The 21,003-nt window shown below is 32.5% G+C and overlaps 2 protein-coding genes across 2 annotated transcripts; one reads left to right on the top strand and one right to left on the bottom strand.

The window, feature by feature from the left end:
* Positions 1 to 1,783: 1,783 nt before the first annotated feature.
* LBR (lamin B receptor) lies at positions 1,784 to 12,299 on the top strand. Its single transcript, XM_065511744.1, has 3 exons — positions 1,784 to 1,895; positions 2,116 to 2,560; positions 9,703 to 12,299. Exons 2-3 carry the CDS (start codon positions 2,150 to 2,152, stop codon positions 11,491 to 11,493), a joined length of 2,202 nt encoding a protein of 733 aa, XP_065367816.1. The 5' UTR covers positions 1,784 to 1,895; positions 2,116 to 2,149; the 3' UTR covers positions 11,494 to 12,299.
* A 3,313-nt stretch (positions 12,300 to 15,612) lies between these two features.
* Positions 15,613 to 18,608, bottom strand: Xbp1 (X box binding protein 1). The gene is given in 3 exon segments (XM_065514349.1): positions 15,613 to 17,074; positions 17,077 to 17,572; positions 17,889 to 18,608. Coding segments are annotated over 3 exon segments (1,671 nt in total). The 5' UTR covers positions 18,134 to 18,608; the 3' UTR covers positions 15,613 to 16,144.
* Between the last annotated feature and the right edge of the window lie 2,395 nt (positions 18,609 to 21,003).

A 21,003-nucleotide genomic window follows, 5' to 3' on the forward strand; every position in this document is an offset into this window, starting at 1 on the left:
ATAATAAAGAATTAATTGATTAAACTACTTAACTTCAACGAGAACTCAGTGTTTGATTTTATTCGTTTGCCCTGTGTGCCGTTCAGCGCTTTTATTTTATTTCAAATAAGATATAATAAAATATGTTCCCATTTAATTTACTTTTCCATTTTATGCTATGTTCAGACATATGTACGTGATTTTTAAACACATAATGTTTTTTCATTAAACACTTTAATTCTGACTTGGTTTCTCGTACATTTGCAATATTAGAAAAAACATTTAATTTTGAAGTGAATAATTAAACACTTTAAAATGGAATATTTTATGGGATGATTTGTTATGTAGTTTTATAAAAAACACATCTACACTGTTAAGAACAACGTTTAAAATGCGATTTTTCGAATTTTTGAATTTGTTTTGCATAAAATCTATGTTGATCAAGTTTTACGATGGCATTTGGATTGAGCCAAATTACAATTGCGCATAGTCACGTGATTATCACTACGTTTATACGCAAGACATATTCGTAAATAAATATATTGCAAGTAGACAAATTTGCCGCATAAACACGGACAGAAATAATTTTTTATTTGCCAATAGCTAACGCACGAAACAATTCCTGATTAACGACACTATTTTCAAATAAGATTTTAAATATTTCCATATGATTTAACTTTTTTTTTAAGACGATTCAACCTTCATTATGTTATAAAACTAAAAATATAGATTCTTATATTTCTACGTGACTTTTTACAAGATTGATGGCAATGAAATCAGTTTGACAACATATAACACGTTTACGTCTCTGTTGTTTGCACAAAAGCTTTCATGTTATGTTTTTATTTCTTACACCCCGTCTACAACAGGCATGAAATGCTAAACATTAACACTAACATGATGTTAGTGTTAGGTATAGAGACATCATGTTAGCGTTTTTCTCATGTTTTAACATGGTTGTTAAGCCATGTGTTTTAACAACTCTATTATAACATGAAATGACTTTTAAGCTTGACAGCAGCCATTTTGTTGCTTTTTTTTCATTTACAATTTTCATTCGACAAACAAACAAATAAAAGCTGTAAAATAAATGTGGAAAATTGTGAAAAATTGATTGGCTTTGTAATACTATAAAACAAAAAATAAATAAAATAAATAAAAATGGATGCTAACGTTGAAGAAACTTTTAAAATCATTGGATTATACGAACAGTTCCCATGTTTTATAGAATTTGCTTCGCTGACAATCAAAAAATAATGAAATATCTTAATATTGTCATGAGTACGATACTCCACCATTAACATATTAATAATTTAACATGAAGTCTTAACATCATGTTTTAACAGCATTTCATGCCTGTTGTAGACGGGGTGTTATGCTGGGTATTTTCGTACTAATAGTAGTATGAGTTGAAGTATGGATTTGTGATAGACGTTACTACAAATCGTACTATTTCCTTTGAAAAAAATAAAATTAAAAAAAATATCACAAAATAACTGACATAATAACTATGAATAAGCTGTTGAAGAAATAAATTTCATAGTGCGATAACATGAGACACGATACTAATTATCGTACATATCAAACCTCCGCCCTCCAAAAATCAACAATTTTTTATTTTTATCATACGACTTATCGTAACGTGTATACATAGCATTACGATACGAAAATAGTTGACTAATCTAGCATTCATGGCGATTGACGATTTTTTTTAAAAAAATTGGACGATTTTTTACATAAATCATCTAAACGCTAAATTACCAACACTGGTTATCGGCTTGGCTTTTTTTGTCGGGCGACATAAAAATAGTTTTTCTTCCCAAAAAGTATCAAAAACTCAATAAAAATAATAAATATATATAAATATTATACGCGAAACTAATAAATAAAGTGGAATTAATATAAATTTATTAAAGGTAAGATTAAAAGAAATGCATTATGGCAAAAGCAAAAAAAACTAATTGCTGTAATAAGAGTACAGTCGAGACGCTTTAGGCGGGAAAACAAACAAAAAAATTTCCTTAAACCCAAATGAACCTTAAACAGAAATAGAACGAAGCAATGTCTATAAATAAATAATACAGATAAATATATTGGAAAGTAAATATTAAATAAAGTGTGTTGTTTAATTTTCAGTTGAATAAAAAAAAAAGAAAACAATTGAGCGAAAATGGATAACACTCGACGTACAACACGAGGTCGTACAAAAAAAGATGTAGAAACAGTTCCAGCAAAAACAACTGGAAAAACAAATATTCCTGTGGCAACTTCATCCGGCTCGGTTGGGGGTAGAAGAAGTGCTGCTATAAGTACAGCATCTACAACAAGTACTGATTCCTCAGTATCGACAAGAAGAGCATCACCAGGTCGTACCAGATCCTCACCCTCAAGACGGGCATCACCAGTACGCACCAGATCCTCACCCTCAAGACGGGCATCTCCAGTACGAACCCGCAGTTCGCCGGCAAGAACTAGGACTTCGCCGGTACGTAGATCTTCAAGGCCTCGTTCGACTATACCCACTGTACAGCCAGCAGTAGCTGCTGCACCTTCATTAACAACAGCAAAGGAAGAAGTTGAGGTAAATACATTACTATAAAATGAAAAACATGTTTATTTATAAAGATTTGTTGTTGTGTTACCTATGCTGTTATGGCTACAACCAGGCGTAAAACTTGTTTATTATTTTTATTTTTGCCATATTTGTAAATGAGGAACATTTATTTGCAAAAACTTTAGTACACGCGATGAAATAGCATTAAATGCACATAATTTGTAAACGAATTGAAGATGTGAAAATTAGGTTACTATGTAGTATGTACTTGTGTTTGTTTTGGCAAATTTGGCATGTAATGATTTATTTTCTCTTAATGCTAAATTTTATATACATTTTTATATTTGCACGAGAAGCTTTCTTCAATAGCAAGCAGGGCACACTCAACAAGTAGATTTTCTCCAATGGCTAGTGTAAAGAGAATTTAGAACAAAAGACGAACGACTTTGTCTCTTATGATAGTAATATGACTGATGGGCGGCATCAGTATTCCTAAATTAATATTTTTATTTAAACAAAATGTCCACATAAAATATTGTTTGTTATACGTATGAGACTAACCGATTACGTAAAATTCTATCAACTTCACCGGTTGTACCGAGCTATATCCAGAAACCCTGTGGTAGATGGACTCTGAATAGTAGGGAAACACTTGAGGTCCTATTAGATACTCATTTTCCAGGTTGCCTTCCAGTCGATGATGAGACTATGAATGGGGCTGCCGATTCTGTTGCTCCGGGTGATAACTCTGTTCCGATAAACAGGGATAGAATCCAATGGGCAATCAAAAGCTTCGACCCGTTTAAATCTCCTGGGCCGGATGGCATTATTCCTGCTGATCTTCAAAAGAACGAAGAAATAGTTGTACCATGGCTCATTAGCATATACACAGCGTGTATTAGATGGACCTATATCCCCACATGGTGGACGAGATGCAGAGTAGTCTTCATTCCTAAAGGTGGTAAGGCGACTCACACTAAACCAAAGGATTATAGGCCAATTAGCCTTGCATCCTTCCTGCTGAAAACCCTAGAAAGGGTGATTGACGTATATCTGAGAATGACCATTCCGTCGGAACTCATCTCTAAATCCCAACATGCCTACACCAAAGGCAGATCTGTGGAAACAGCTCTACATTCGCTAGTTGGCTCCATTGAGGAGTCGCTAATACATAAGGAGTATTCACTTGTTGCCTTTCTCGATATTGAAGGAGCTTTTAATAATGTCAGGCCCGATGCCATCCTATCTGCGATGGATGAACTGGGAATTGATCTATGTGTTCGCCGACTAGTCGAAAAGATACTCGGTTATAGAGTCATTTGTGCTACTTTAGGTGGTGTAAGTGTTTTAAAAGTGGCCAATCGTGGAACCCCGCAGGGGGGTGTTTTATCACCACTTCTGTGGAATTTGGCTATGAATTCCCTGTTGATCAGGATGGATAACAGAAGGATCAAGACAGTCGCATATGCTGATGATGTTGCAGTTTTTATATCTGGTAAATTTCTGGATACAATATCCAGTTGTATGGAATCAGCATTAAGTACACTGAGTGAGTGGAGTATTTCATGTGGACTTAGTGTGAACCCACAAAAAACGGAACTGGTTCTCTTCACTAGGAGGTATAAGATCGATGACTTCAGACCACCTAGACTGAATGGAATCAGTCTTGAGATTAGAGATAATGCGAAGTATCTTGGCATCATTCTAGATAAAAGATTGTCCTGGAATTTGAATATTCAAAACAGGATTAACAAGGCTTATGTAGCCATCTACTCCTGTAAGAAGGCAATTGGTACAAACTGGGGTATTATGCCGAAGGGTATCAGTTGGATCTTCAAAGCAGTTGTTAAACCCATCTTGTTCTATGGAGTGTTGGTGTGGTGGCACGCCTTGGATAATGCTACTCACCGTAAGGCTGTGGAACGAGTTCTCAGGACTATTGCGATACTGATTACAGGCGCTATAAGGACTACCCCCTCTAAGGCACTTTTTACTATCCTGAACTGGTTACCAGTTGATTTGATGGTGATACAAATGGCTCTCAACTCTGCTGTGAGACTAAATGCTGGATGTTCGTGGTATGGTAAAGATCATGGGCACTCTAAGATACTGAACTACTATGGGTACTTACATAGTAATGTCGATTACTGCATCGCAAAACCATTTTTCGATATGCATTTCCATATTAAGATCCCGAATAGGGATTCATGGCAGCGCGGACTCTTACCCCCTGATGATGTCATAAGGGTATTCACTGATGGCTCAAAGAGGGGCAATAGGGTCGGTGGTGGTTTCTTTATTGAGAACTATGGGATTAAATCCTATTTCAGGCTACCTAACTTCTGTACGGCTCTTCAGGCGGAAATTACGGCCATTAAACGTGCATCCAACTGGCTGAGGTTTTATCAAATATCTGGTGATATATGTATATTTACCGATAGCAAGGCTGCCGTTAAAGGAATAGCGGGTGTCTTTACGACATCTAGGTTAACCGAGGAATGCCGGGTATCCCTTAATGAGATAGCGAGACATTCTAGGATAACGCTTATATGGGTCCCTGGCCATGATGGTAATCAGGGTAATTGTATAGCTGACGAACTGGCCAAAATGGGGGCGATGATGGATGATGATGAGATCGACCCCTTTTCTGGTATTTCCCTTGCTATATGCAAGATGGCTGTTCAGCGGACACTATATGAATCTGCACAAAGCAGGTGGACCAATGAGTCTTCCTGTGTTACAACGAGGTCTACTTGGCCCGTATATGATGCCAGCAGGACGAATCTACTTATGGAATTTCGTCGTGAGCAAATAAGGCTAATTGTCTCCTTCATTACAGGACACTGTATAATTGGGACACATGCTAGGAGATTGGGCCTACGGTATAATGACTACTGTAGGAGCTGCCATAATGAAGAAGAGGATGAGACGGTGTCACACCTATTCTGTCAATGCACGGCTCTGATAAATCTGAGGGAACGTATCTTCGGAACACCATTCCTATCATGCTTAGATGAGCTATCAAGGATAAGTCTTAGACGAATCTACTCTTTCATCAGAGAATCTGGTTGGTTTAGCCTGGAAACAACGGACGTATAATTAATACCAAGATGTTTACCCCTTGGGTATCACAATGGGATCAGTTTTGAATGGACCCAAGTGAGCTGCTTGAAGAGTGGCTACCCATGGAACCTAACCTAACCTATACGTATGAGTGAAAAGTTACCAACATTGTAAGGTTTAGTAAAAATAGTGGTAAACTAAATAAAATTAACTTGAATTGCTAATTTTGAAAAAAATAATAAAAATGGCTAAATACCTTACTATTGTCGCATTACCATAATTTAATATCAAGTATATCGTAGACAAAGCCTCAAAATGATCATATATAAAACCGTTATTACCCATTTCGCTCAACGGGTGTTGCGTTTTGGGTAAATCAGCTAAAGCAAATCAGAAGAAAACCGGGGGTAAATAGTAAAAAAACAAAATTATGTATCAAAATTTTCAAAAGAGATTACAGACCTTAACATTTAGTATTTTTTAAACAAGCTCAGCTAGTTTTTATAAGATTTTTGGTTTCATTAGGCGTTTTTGTATACCATTCCTTCTGACAAGCTTGTTTGTTTAGTGAACTTTAAGATGTTATTACATGCTGGCTTAACCTTTTTACCAATAAATCCCACACCTGCACGATAGGATTTAGATCACTTAAGTTAGTTGGCTATCATTTTTGCTACACTCTCCTTCAAAATTCATTTGAAACATCTTTAAATATTCTTTTTTATAAATTTTTGGTTCTATAAACAGCAATTTTGCAACTTTATTAGCAGCCAAACAACCGCACACCATAACACTGATAACACCAATTCCTTTCACCATACCAGTTAAGGTTTCTACATTTAAAACATTGAGCGATTTTCTCCATATATACCTTTTATACCAAAAATACAATATATACTGAATATAATGTTATTCCAGAATTCTGCAGGTTTATCTATATGGTTTTGAGCGAATAAAATTCTTTCTAGACGATATTTTAATGATCTGAAATATTGTTTGCCCATTTTTGATCAGTAACGTATCATCACAAATACTATTATTAAAGTTCTTCTGGACGTTTTCAGGCACTTTTAGAGGTGTTGCACTTGGATTTTGCTGGGTAAAACTTTTTCTCTATCGTTTAGTTTAGAAGGTCGACCAGAACGTGGTTACACTATAAATAAGCCGGTTTCTTCGTATGAATTAATTACAAATTGTGCAGACGAATGTGTCCTTTCAACTATTTTAACCAATTTCTCTAAAGCTTTTTCTCTGTGTCCATAGGTAAATAATTATTATACCCTTCACCATGAGTGGCAAGTTTTTCATTCAGCTAGTTTCATTTCTTTGCCCTTTTGTTTAATGGGGAAATAACTAAAAAATCTCTGTACACAGACTTTTTTCTGTGCTATCAATGGGATTTCTTAAAAAAAATAATGTATTTATTAGGGTATTCAATTAATCGGGTTTCTGGTTTAATCGGTTAATCGAGCAAATAATTAATCGGGGTATAGTTTTAATCGGTTAATAATCGGTTAATTTTAAATTATTCGATTAACCGAATAATTTCTATTTAAATTTTAAAGTGAAAATTAAACCATGAATTTTCTGTACTTATTTAAGTATTTTATTAATAAAATGAACAAAAACATAAAAAATAAACGAAACATAACAATTCAACCAAAAAGTAAATAATTTTCTTTAGTTTTAATAAAACTCGACTTGGAAAAAAACTCTCTCGAAAAGATAAAGTAAGGCATGACAAAGAATATCCAATATCTGAGTTATTTTTTTATTTTTTTTTCTAAGCATATAAAATATTCCATTACAGCATTGAGGTCATTTTTGGATTTTTTTAGATTTTAAATACTTTTAATAATTTCGATAAGTTCTTATAAAAAATGTAGTGTTTCCAGTTTCGTTTATTATCATGATCTCATTCGACAAATACATGTCGATGGCTTAATATAGAAAGGTCGTATCTCGTTTTTTAAAAAATTCAGTTTTCTATGTTGAAGAATAACAGATTTGCAGTAATTTAAAAAAACCCTAATTCATTTCAAAAATTGTTTGAAAAAAAACCCCTAACTCATTTAATGTTGAATGCATATTTTTTGGTTTATATTACAACAAACAACTTTTCTAAAAGTATTTTTTGATATATTACAATTTTTTAGTTGTTAGTTCTTGGCTTTAACTTTCAGATTTTATTGAGTTTTTTCCTTCTCCTATAAAGTAACTAAAAGTTGAGATACGACCTTACTATATTAAGCCATCGAAGTAAATTAAATATGTCAGTTGTTATATGTAATGTTGTATTTGAATTAAAATGGAAAAGTAAATACAAAAAAATATGTTAAAGTGCAAAAAAACAGAAATTTCGGTTAATCGGTTAATCGACACTAATTAATCGGTTTATTTGTTATTCGAAAATCGGTAATTTTGAATTATTCGAACAGTTAACCGACCAAATTTAATCGGTTAACCGATTAACGGTTAACCGATTGAATACCCTAGTATTTATTATATTTCTTTGTTTATAAAATCACATCTGAAAATTATTATAATATTGTTCCACAACTGTAGTTTATTAGTCTTATTCCTCCATTATTCTTATCTCATTGGTATATTTTTAAGATAAGCTTGTTGTATTTGTTTAAAAAAAAGCAAAGAATTTAATTATATGTTGATAAGAATTTAATGATTTGTTTTGAATAGGTTAATAAAGGTTCATATTGGGCAATCAGTTATCTTATTTTTGACATAGAATAATCTGAAATTATTTCACATGTTTAATTTTTTATCCCTATTAAAATATTGATTACTAGCATTTAACCCGCTACTTTGTTAGCGGAATTGTTATAATGAAACAAAATAATGCAATTGACTGCTAACTTTGACAATAATCAAGATACTTTCGGCGAGTATCTTACTTTATGTTGAAATTACTTTAAAAAATTCAAAGAGTTTCATAATACCAATACCGATTCTAAGATAATCATTAAAGACAATCCCCAAAAAAAGTTTAAATGACAAAGAAGTAGTTTAGACAGTGTTTCAAGTGATGACGAAGTGGTTCGATTTAGATGAAACATGCATGATTTTTACATTAGCATGTCATTGGAGATTATTTGTTTATGCGAATATTTAAATATACCGGCTCACTAAATTCATCGAACTTGCTTAAAACTAATACAAGCATAGGATAACATAGAGACGAGACGTAATTGTCAAAAACCTAAGTCTGTTGTCAAAAACCTAACTCTTGCAACAACAAAATACATGCTAGTCAATGTATTTTGTTATTGTATCAAACATATGATTTGTTGTATTTTTGTTTGACAAATCGGAGTGTCTCGTTTCTATGTATAATGCTGGGTATACACGATACTATTTTTCGTACTAATCGTAGTATGAGTTGAAGTACGATTACGTTACTAATTTCATACTTATACGATTTATCGTACGACTTATCGTAACGTGTATACCTAGCATAATAATTCTCTATGAATACAAGTTCGACAATTTGACTACGTTTTTCATTGGTGAAACATATTTATTTGAAAAGATTAACAAAAAAATTCAAAGCACAATAAATTTTAATCAAAAAAAATTAAACAAAAGGTATGTTTAATTCATATTCTATATTAAATCTAACACTACTTTAATCTCATATTTAACAACTGTTCCTCGGTGATATTTGTAATTGCTTTCTTAAGACCTGATTCAGAAAAAAACGAATGGAAAACAATTTTAAAATTTATCTATGAAAACTTTGAAAAATTATTTCAAAACTGAATGATTTTCATACAAACTAGAGACCGAAAATAACGGGTTCACTTTCAATTCAATGGTAAATTAAGACTTGCAACAACAAAATACATGTAAATCAATGTATATGCATAATTTTTTTATATACTTTACTATTTGTTGCACCTCTATTTCTAACCTTTGAAACATTCGACATTTTTAAGAAATCCCAATTAGTCAGTCAGTCTTTTATATATATATATATATATATATAGAAGATTGTGGATATATCGTCGCTGCACCAACGAAAAAAGCTATTATGTATTTTTATATATGTATTTTTCCATATTAACCTTAATTTTTTCCCCTCTTTTCAGGAAAAAGTGTCACATACTTATTTGCCAACAACACTAACAACTAATACATCAACCAGAGCACCTGGTAAAATTACGACGACTTCATCAACACAAAGTTCTTACAGTACGACCACCCAAAAGACAGTTGAAATACGTACAACAAGCGCCTCGGACATCAACAAATTAACCGATTATATACGACGCTCTGTTTCAAAGACATTTTCTAAAGGCGGCGGTGGCGCAGGTGGCGGTACAGGAACACGTGAAGGCTCCTTCACGCCCAGCCAACATACTGACGGAGAAAGTCGTTACAGTCGTTCTGTGTCACGATCAGTGTACGATGGCGATGACCGCTATTCGAAGGCAGAATTTTCCGATTCCGAAGTAAATGACAGAGAAGATGCAATAGCCGAAGAAAATGAGGGCATTGTATATGAAGAGGATGAGCATTTTAGAAGCTTTAATGCCACTAGTGTGGCCCAGCCATCATTTTGTCGCAAGTTGCCAGTGCCAAAGGAATTCGGTGGCTGGATTGGTGTTACTTTCCTAATGATTCTAATACCTGGTTTGGTGTACTATTTGCAATGGTGCTGCACTCCTCAGAAATGTGACTTTAAAATCCCGAATTTCAAAGGATTATTGGATAAAAACTATTGGTTTGACGATGTGTTTGACGGACAAGTTGTCGCCACATACTTGGCCTTTCATTTGGGCATTTTTGTATTGTCAGCCTTTCTCTTTGGCCGTGGTGTACGTTTGCCCGGTGCCGTAGAATACAAATTTAATGCATTGCCCATGACCATTGTTTTCTTGTTAGCATTTGGCGTGGCCGAGTATTTAAAATATCCGGTTGCGGATTTCATCATTAAAAACTATTCGCGTTTTGGTATTTATGCTTTGTTAAATGCTTACGTGGTAGCCTTGTGGGCCTACATACGCTCCGATGTGTTGCGAAATAAGGACGCTGCTCTCTACAATATTTATGCCAAGTCCGGTAATATATTGGTAGACTATGCTTTAGGGCGCCAGCTAAATCCCAAATGGTTGGGTTTGGTGGAATTCAAGCAAGTATTCTACAAAGCCTCTATAATATCAACATTTATGTATGCCGTTTGTCTGATTTATAAAAATGTTCAATTGCCTTGGTTGCCCAAGGACAGTGAGCTTGGTGTTGAGGCCATAACATATTTCTTTAGCCACATGAAGTATGATGCCACCGCTTTGTTGTGTGCTGTAATGCTTTTGCTTTATGTCTTGGATTCCGTTGTGTTTGAACATCATTTGGCTTCTTCATTTGAACTACAGGGTGAAGGATTTGGTTGTTTATTACTGTTGCGTTACGCCGCCACACCATACTTAGTGTCAGCCGTTGCCAAATATTTTTACGAACACCGCACACCTTTGAACTGTAAATTTGCAGCATATATTCCATTGTTGCTATTGACATTGGGCTTGGGATTGAAACGTTTGAGCAATGCCATTAAATACAAGTATCGCGTTCAACCAAATCATCCACATTTCTGTAACATGGAAACCATTCACACTTTCCAAGGCAAACGTTTGCTGCTGGGTCCTATATGGGGTCGTTTGCGTCAACCCAACTATTTGGGCGACATTATAGCGATTATTGCTTTAGGTCTACCTCTTACAATGCGTTTTGTCTGGCCACCTTTGGTTTGCTTAACATTAATTGTAGTTTTACTTGTACACCGTTGCTTCCGTGTGAATGCCAGAAACACCTCACGTTATCACTCGTCGTGGGTGCGATATCGCAGTATAGCTCGTAATTATCTGGTGCCCAAAATATTTTAAATTTATTTTATCTATTACATACATATTTGCAAAACAATTTAAATTCGAATTTTTTATTTTTTTTAAATTCCCACCGTTTTAGTTTTTAATTGTAGTTAATTTGGCTTTTATTTTGTAATTCGTTTTTTATATGTATTTGTGTCTGACAAACAAATTTTGTAAATATGTTTTTATTTCAAAATTAACAAAATCTGTGTGTGTCCCCCCACCATCACTAACATATTTGTGGCTACAGTTGCTAAAACTAAGAAACATCATATTTTATTTTCTAAATATGCTAACATTTTTCATAATTTAAGTAATTTTATTAAAAATGACAATTTTTATAATTAAATAAAAAGGCTTTTTTTAATTGTTTGATTTTCATTGGTAGTCAACAATATTCACATACATATATAAAGTGTGTATTTTTAAATTAAATTAAAAATTAATTCATATTTTATAATTAGGATATTCTATAATTCAACAAACAGAACAAAAAAACAACAACGTATCAAGCTCATGAGTGAGTATCACATAAAGTGTTGCACTCGAATAAAGTTTTGCACTCATTAATCGGTAAAGAAAGACATTATTTACCTAATAATAAACCCATTTAATATCTAAGCTATTTTACTACGTCTGTATATAATTTATTATTATATTATGTATTTTACTCATATGTATGTTTATTTTAGTTTAAAATTGTACGAATATTTTTTAAAGGATAAATAAAAGTTTAGACTAAAACTTAACGAACATATAGTGTTACTCGGCTACACCCCCATCGCAGAAAATAAAAACTATGAAAGAATTTTATAAAAAAATATTTTTGTTTATTTAATAACGAATTTGTTAGTTTGGATATTACACATCGTCACCTTAAATGCAAACGGACGTAACTACAGTTTTATTTTTTTTTTAACGGAGAAGCAAAATACTTTATATAATCAATTATAATAAAGTCAAACGTCCATTGGAATTTCTTAATAAAGTTGTCGATTTTGAATTTAGTTAGTTACGTCCGTTTGCATTTAAGGTGACAATATGAGCCTTTGACATCGATAGTTTAAAAAATTATCTTGATATTATACATATTACATTAAAAATACTTTATTATAAAGTTGGGTTTCCGTATACACCGTAATCGGCGCCGATAACGAAAACTGAAACTAAAATACCTTGGTGTTCGTCACCGTCTCGTTTCTGAATTGTTTTCGTTTCAGTTGGGTGCGTGCGGCATAAAACCGAAAGGAAATTATTTTTTAATTTTGGATGTCGCACATTAAATAGAATTTTTGACAAAATCTATTATTTTTTCCTCTTCCAATAAAGAACATTTATTTTTTTTTATTCATTTTGATTTTCTTTAAATTTGAAATAAAAAATAATTAAAATAAATTCGTTCCTACAGCACCGAAAACAACCTACTTGAAGTTGTTTTCGTTCCGGACCCAAATGACAGGTTTTTCGTTACTGATCGGTGCCGTTTCGTTCCCAATTTTCGTTGCCGATTTCTGAAACGAACTTTTTTTCGGTGCAAATGTATGGAATTTCGTTTTCGGTGCCGATTACGGTGTATGCGGAAACGTAGCTTAAACTGTGATCCAAATAGAAAAAGGACGATTATCTTTGATTACATACATGTTCAATACAAAATAGATTTGTATATGAAAATGAACTGGGGGATTATTATGTAATACTTTTCGAAAAGAAATTCGGTCGAATTTGTATGTTTTATAGTATTGAAATGGACCAACAACTCAGCTTTAACTAAAGGTACCAGCATTCTAAAGCGAGTATAGTGCCATTTATTTTTCATGAATGTTAAAAAATGTTTACAGTTACTGTAAACATTTTTTGATATATAATTGAATAAATTTTTTTCGGAACTCATAGAAGTTAATGCAATAAGTATATTGATAAATAGTGATATTCAGTTTTGAGAAAATACTATATTTCAGAAAAAAAAGCATCCTTGTCTATAGGTATTTGCATTTTTTTTTTTAATATTTTTGTGGTAATTAATGAAAAATTTAAATTTTTTTTTTCAAAACGGGACAAATGGCGCCCAGTTCAGAGTATTGCCGGGACACGGGACATTCGACTCAATAACTGGTCTGTCCCAACGAAAACTGGACGGTTTGAGTGAAAAATCGATGTAAGCGAAAATTTTTGATTATAGCAGCCATTTATGGGGTATAATTTGAAAGAGAAATGGTAGATTTATTTTCAAAATAGTTTGATTCTGCCCCACTGTATAGCGTAAAGAAGAAATCTACAGAAAATAGATTTTTACGTGGCAACGCACAGTGGTTTATAAACATTTTATTTTGGAGATATGTAATTCGGTAGCTCGTGAACGATTGGTGATATTAGACAAGTATAATGTTCTCTTTCGCATTACGTTAAAACTGAGAGCAGGTGCTTCACATGAAAATAAGCATATATTTTTAAGTGTAATATAAAGATAATCAGCACAATTATGAATAAAAAATTCCCCGGGAGTTTTTTCCCATTGAATTTGAATAGGAAAAATGAGAAAAGGAAAAAACTCCCGGGGAATTTTATTCATAATTGGGCTGAATAAATGAATTGTTGGTGATATTTTTATTTTGAGTGCTAGTGGTCGGCACCCTAAAGTTGGTCACCCCACTTTGGGGTGCCGTCCACTAGCCAACTTTCCAATTACGAATCCTTATATGTAAATACAAATCAATTTAGAAACACCTCAGCTCCGACTATGTAAAATTTCATTAAGATCTTTTTATGAATACATTGTTTAGCATAATTTTTTTAAAACCTGCATTATATTGTTTTGCAGATCGTGATTTTACAGTAAAACAAATTATGTAAAGTGAAAACTTTAACCAATTATTTTTGGCATCTCAGCTAACGATAATTTCATTCTGCAAATAAACTTAAAAATCTTGTGTTTGGTAGTTGGTTGATGTATTTAGGCATACGTGTCCCAATACGTGTCATTCACGTGGATTTGGCTGATGCAATTTTTCAAAAACTTTTAACATTTCATAATATTACACAAAATAAATGGGGGCTGTACTTCAGTGTACTAATGGAGAGAATTGATGTCAGAAAGTTTCTTTTTGATTAAATGACCTTATTTTAGGTACATGTAAGTCTTGGATAAAAGTTATTTAAATAATAATAAACCTTTAAATCAATTTTACTCGAACATGTTTTTATTGAATTACACTATACAACAAAATCAAATTTTTTCCAAAATTACAAGGTCCGACCAATAAATTTTGATAGAGGAGACAAAAAAAAAGACACGTGTATCGGCGTTTTGAAAGTTTACATCTTAATTTCATTTGAGGGGGGTTAAAGTTTTCCAACTCTGGCACATTCTTATTGTTAATCGTCATAAGAAACCATGTGATCCTTACATTTTAGGTATAAAATGTGTTCAGCAAAGTTATGCAAAATGTTACGGAGAACTTTTTTTTAGAATATGTTAACCCTCTAAATCCTCAATACATGGGTCTTTTTTGTTCTTATTTTAAAAAAGAGCAACAAACTCCATTAAAACGGATTTCCGTGAAATTTTACTATAAGTCCCTGAATACACCAAAACGGAAAATTCAACCAGAAAGTCAGAAATAAGACAACAAAAGAGAGCTTACGGTTAATTTCGTATTTATTAAGAATATATACTTTGTGGTTATTATTACCCTCTTGTGGAAAATTAAAGATGTATATTAAACGATTTAGTTGACTAAAAGCTTTTGAAAACAACCAAATTTATGATGTCTTTAGCATTTTTGATGTCTATAGATTATTTAAACTTTTTCAAACATCGATGACAAGATAATTTTAAATTCAGCACCCCTTTGACGTTTTGTGAAATATATGAACTTTAAATATATAATTCCCAATATTAAGGGTATTCATTTAAAAAAAATGGAAAATTTGCAGTCTGATTTTTTTTACACATGAAAAAATTCCACAAACCAAGTGTAAAAAAATCAGAGTGTAATTTTCCATTTTTTTTAAATGAATACCATTTTTAGAAAATTTGCAGTCTGATTTTTTTAAAAAAAATCAGAGTGAAACTTCCATTTTTTAAATGAATAAATACCCTTCTTATTTGTAATTCATAAATAAAAATGGTTAAAATTTTACAAAAAAAAACTGAAATTTATTTCTTTTTTTTTCAATTACTTAATTCTTAACAAACACTTGAGCATAAATATAATTGTTATTTTACTAACTGCTACCTTAGAATACAAACTCAAAGTTAAATCCAATTTACTGGAAGAATTTAAAAAATGATTTTTCCCATAATTTAAATTCAAGCAGTAAAAGTGGTTTTAACCTTACACGAGTAGAGTTTCCAATTCATTGGAAAATAAATTATAAATATAAATTCTGCATAATTATTTACAACAGTATGTTTTATAGTGAAATAAAATAGTGTACGTACACCTAAAACTAAATTATAAATAAACGTTTACAACTAAACTACATAAGTAAAACTAACAGCCTTAAGAACTATTTACATTAATTAGACTATTGTTTATAACAATAAATTAAAGCGTCTTTGTTTTAAACTTACAATTCAAACCTAAACACATACGATGCTAAAAATAAATATATTTCTTTATAAAAAATAGAGAGCATTCTTTTGTTCAACAAAATTTAAAATTGTCTATATTAAACTGGGAAATAATTCATTGAAGCCCGGTGGCCACGTACTGAAGTCATCATTACTGAGATCCTCACTTAAAGGCTCAAAATGATGGCTGGGCGGTGATGGGGAACCGATTATTGATTCATAACCATGATCAGATGTGGCAGAGTGTAATGAAGGAGCTGGAGATTTCGCTAGAGGTGAGACCAAAGGGCGTTTGGGACACAAAAATTTCTCAATGGGATCGAGATTGAAATTGACGTCATCGTCATCATCAGCCTCATCGTCTGAGCAGGTGGTAACATTGAGGTAAACATGTGAGGGTGAAGCCATTCCGGTTGTGCATACAACCTCATCCGTAGAGCTAGAGGCGGCTACACCATCACAGTAAATCTCTTCAACAGCTTCACTAACTGGAACTGCCACATCGTCCATGACAATGGTTATGGAATTTGTTTTAGCATCGTATGTACCATAAACAGTATCGGGTGTTACGTTTGCGGAGTCTGGTAGAGCTGTTGTTATTAAGGCTGTAGTAGTCCTAGTGTTGTTTACATTTAAAGTTTGTGGTGTTTGTGTGCTGAGACTGCTGCTGTTTACAATGGCTGCAGTTGTTTCTTTTTCAAATTTATTTTCCAACGTTAGTTCAGGTGTTTGTATGAAATTATTATGATTTGAAATTGTTTGATTTGATGTTGTTTGTGTTGTGACAATATTTAATAATGGTTCTATGCTGCTGCCATTGTAGCTGATTTTATGTTGGCTGGATTCCAAGCACTCTGCTGCGGACCCCACCATTGATCCAAACAATCGCTCTGATCCGCTTGTAGTTTCGGCAACAGGCGCATTGCTCGCTCTATCGCTTGCTTCCAGGTCTGCGGTGATATCGGCAAGCAGGCTTTCGGCAAGTTCTTCCAGCTTTCCGGCATCAAACTCTGCATCATCGAGCGCTCCTTCGTCGATTTCGATGTCGGGTAAGAGCATATCTTGTAGAGAAGGCAGAGAGCTATTACACGCCATAGGGACGACACTGTTGCATTCTTTTTCAGCTGTTGCTTCAACTTCAACACGGCGATTGTCTCCTGTGACGACTGGGAGTCCTTGAGGTTTGAGCCCTGCGGCAGAGGGTCAGTATTGGATACTGCGGATCCGTTGAGTAAGGACTCACAGCCAGCACAGGTGACAGTCTTATGTTGTTGATGGTGAAGCTGTTGCTGCTGTTGTTGTTTTTGTAATTCTTGCAATTGTTGTCGCAATATCTCGACTTCCATGTCGAGTTTTTGATTTTTCTCCAATAGCGAATCGTTGATGACTTGCAATGACTCGCACTTGTTGACTAAAATCTGTGTTTTTTCTGTTAACTCATCAATTTCGTGTTCCATTTCCTCCATGCGGGCCTTTTTGCGGTCTCGCGATGTTTGAGCAGCAACACGATTTTTTAATTTTCTAAAACGAAATGAGATAAATGATTTAGATAGAATTCAAATGCTATTAAGCCAAAATTAAACTTAATTTGATGAAGCAAATTGTCTTTTATAAAACTGATAAATTTAAAAATTGTTTAATTAATGTAGGGGTAAAAAATGTCTTCCATTTACAAAATAATTCCATTAAAGTTCTGTATTATTTTGACATTTAAACCAATGGAAATGTGGTAACGCTTTAAACATCGTACTATTTAATTAATTTTTAATAACAATGATTCACCATTCTTTATCTACACTAAAGCCACACACAAATAATTAAATAATTGAATACTTACTTTCTCTGCACCTTTTCCTCCCATGTTAAATGATCCAAACGTCTCTTCTTCCCCTTGGGTGCTTGGGTTTCACTTGAATCTGTACTATTATTACATTCTTCTGTAACCGGAGACTGAGTGGGAGCTGGTCTAATTTTTGGCAGGGCTGTGCTGCCAATGGTTGTGACAGCAGAACCTGCTGCTTGCATAGGAGTTATGGCCACATATTTGGGCACTGTTATAAAAACAGTTGGTTGTGTTGACATTTTGTATGTTTAATTTATTTAATACCACTTTTCAATATTCCAGTAAATTGTTGTATTAAAAAGAATCTTCGAAATAAATTTCAAAAATTCATAATTTATTTTTGCTTAAAACAGTAGTAGTAGATCTTTGCTGTTGAGCGTCTTGTTATAATCTGACGTGTGTTTCCGTATTAATTTTATCTTCAAGGTAATAATAATGATAGCGAATTTGGATGACCATAGTTTACATCTGAGTCAACCCTATCCATGACACAAACACAATACATTTAACAACAACTAAAACTGCGTATTCTGCTTGGAGTTGTTTTTTTAATTTTCTTCATTGCTCACGCAACTTTTTTCTGTTTTGGTTATTTTTTCTTTTTTTGTATTTGCTGCTGTTTTCTGTTGCGCTTTTCTTTTTCAATTACGTGTACTTTATTCGGATGATATTTATTAAATGAAAATGTCGTGTTCTTTTGTTAGTGGCCAAATTTTTTTTACTACAATAATTTTTTCCACAATATTCCGAAGTGTTTACAAATAAAACGTACGTATCGTTTTCTGATTGGTCGGCTGTAATTTGCCTTAATGTTATGTTATCGGTTTCGATAACACACAACATATGTTTAATGCAGTGGTGCCAACATAAAAATATTAACCTGTGATGGTAAAATAAAATCAAATTCAACAACCTAAAGAATTAAAAAATCGTTTTAAAAAGTACAGCATACTTTTAGGATGATAAATTTTTAATGACCTTGAAAATTTTCACATAACGGTATTTGTGGTGAATTTCTTATATTCACCACGATTTTTATACTCACCACTCTTTTTTCACCACGATTTTTATTCACCACGATTTTTATTCACCACGATTTTTTATTCACCACTTTTTTTTACGGAAACAAATTTTTTTTCTTTCTTTTTTCCTCTCTCTTTTTTCCTCCCCCCCCCCCCTCCTCTCTCCGCCTTCTTTTTCTCTCTTCCACCACCAACAAACACAAACAACAGTCTGTGTGGTGGGTTTTTTCTTTTGCTGCCCGCCCGCCTGCCGCTCGCTGCGCTAGTTTTTTTCTATATTTTTTATTCTACTAAATTTATTTAAAAGAAAAAAAAAGAATATGGGAATTATAAAAAAATTTTTGTTTTGAAGTTTATTAATTGGCAACGCCATTTGTGGTTCTTGAACTAGATAGATTTTTCAAAAATGTCCTTTTTTGGTTTTTGAATTAGATTTTTGACACTTGTTTTAATTATTTTTCTTTGTTAATTTCGAAGAAATATGGCAACACCACTCATTATTCAGACACTTGTTTTATGACTACTTTCTTTATATTGTTTACAATTACCATTTTGTCATTGAATATGGCAACGTTAATTGAATCGTATATCTTGAAACAACGCTAGTAGATTTCTTTAAACGGGTTTTTGTTTTTAATTTAAATGATATTAAACTGCTTAAATTTATAATACAAATACTTTCAAAACTTAAAAGAATAAGTGCCTTAATACAATTGTATGAAATATTACAAAATAAAAGTGAAAAAATAGGAATATTCCTAAAATAATAAAGTGATTTTTTTCTAATGTCATAAAAGTGAGTGCAGCAGCAAACAAGTTAAACAAAAAACGCACAAACACCAACACACACTAATAAAATAAATATACGACCAAAATGCAAACAGGTAGAAAGAAAGACACGGAATGCAAAAAGGTGTAGAAAAAATAAACAACACAAAATGAAACGTGTTTGACAGAATAAATAATAAGAATATAAAAAGAAAAATAATAACAAAAAATACACAAACAAATAAAAGAGATTGCATTTGTTACTTACTACTTTTGCAATTAGAAAACAACGAATTAATTAATTTGTAAGTAAGTATTTGTTTGTATTTTCTATGCATAAATTTACACAGATTATAAAAAATAACATAAAATTGTTAATTTTTTTATGACATTGAAAGAATGAATGAAGCTCATCTTGTTCCCTGTTTTAATGAAGAACAGTAGCGTATTGTGTAGATAGACATAAATAAATAAGAAGAATAATGTAGGAAATTAATTAATAATACATATCTTGGTTTAAAGATATGACTGAATGCATCAGATTTTAATATTTTCCTTATTAATAACCTTTTACTTTATAAAATTGAAACATTTTTGGCATAGAATTTTTTTTCGGCTCTCTTTTGATTTAGGAGTTATATATGGGCATTTCCACCGAAAGGTCCACCGAGACCCGAAAATTAAAAGTGTTTGAAAACACTTTGTTTTATCCCATTTTCATAGGGGAATAATCAAATTTAAATAATGTAAACAAATTTTCCATTTATTCGTAACCCATTTCGAGATATTCGAATGCAAATTCGACCAAGGGCAACTTTTCTGATTTGAATATTTATAATGCACATTTTGTTTTGATAAAAGTTCTTAAAGAGAGGCATTATGCATTGACTTTTGATATCTAAAATCTTCCTGAGGGTACAAAGAGTCAAAATAGAATGCATAAGAAACTATGCGATTGCAAATAACTGTAACTTTTTGCTTAGCATTATTATCACATATTTCGATGTCCCGTGCGACATTAAAACCAACATTTGGTATCAGTGCGTCGAAAGTACATGCAGAAAGATTATCAAATATTGAGTCCAAACAGAGATTTTTAATACAATTGAAATAAAAGAAACTTTACTGAAAAATAAGAAAATAAGATTTTGGTACTCATATAAATTTGGTCCCGTGCGACATCGTAAGTGTGAAATTTAAAAATTTTAAAATTATTTTTTCTTACATAAATGAAATAAATCATGTAAATATGCACAACATCACATAAATATGGTAATATTTAGGACATAATTAATTAAATTCTAAAAATCAGAAAACAA

This window comes from Calliphora vicina, chromosome 5 (assembly GCF_958450345.1).
Source record: "Calliphora vicina chromosome 5, idCalVici1.1, whole genome shotgun sequence".
Lineage (NCBI taxonomy): Eukaryota > Metazoa > Arthropoda > Insecta > Diptera > Calliphoridae > Calliphora > Calliphora vicina.

Bases quoted from the DNA above. Each gene is read 5' to 3' on its own strand.
- LBR (XM_065511744.1), top strand. From the start codon at position 2,150: ATGGATAACACTCGACGTACAACACGAGGTCGTACAAAAAAAGATGTA. The intron at 2,561-9,702 runs GTAAATACATTA...CCCTCTTTTCAG, and splicing joins CAGCAAAGGAAGAAGTTGAG to GAAAAAGTGTCACATACTTA.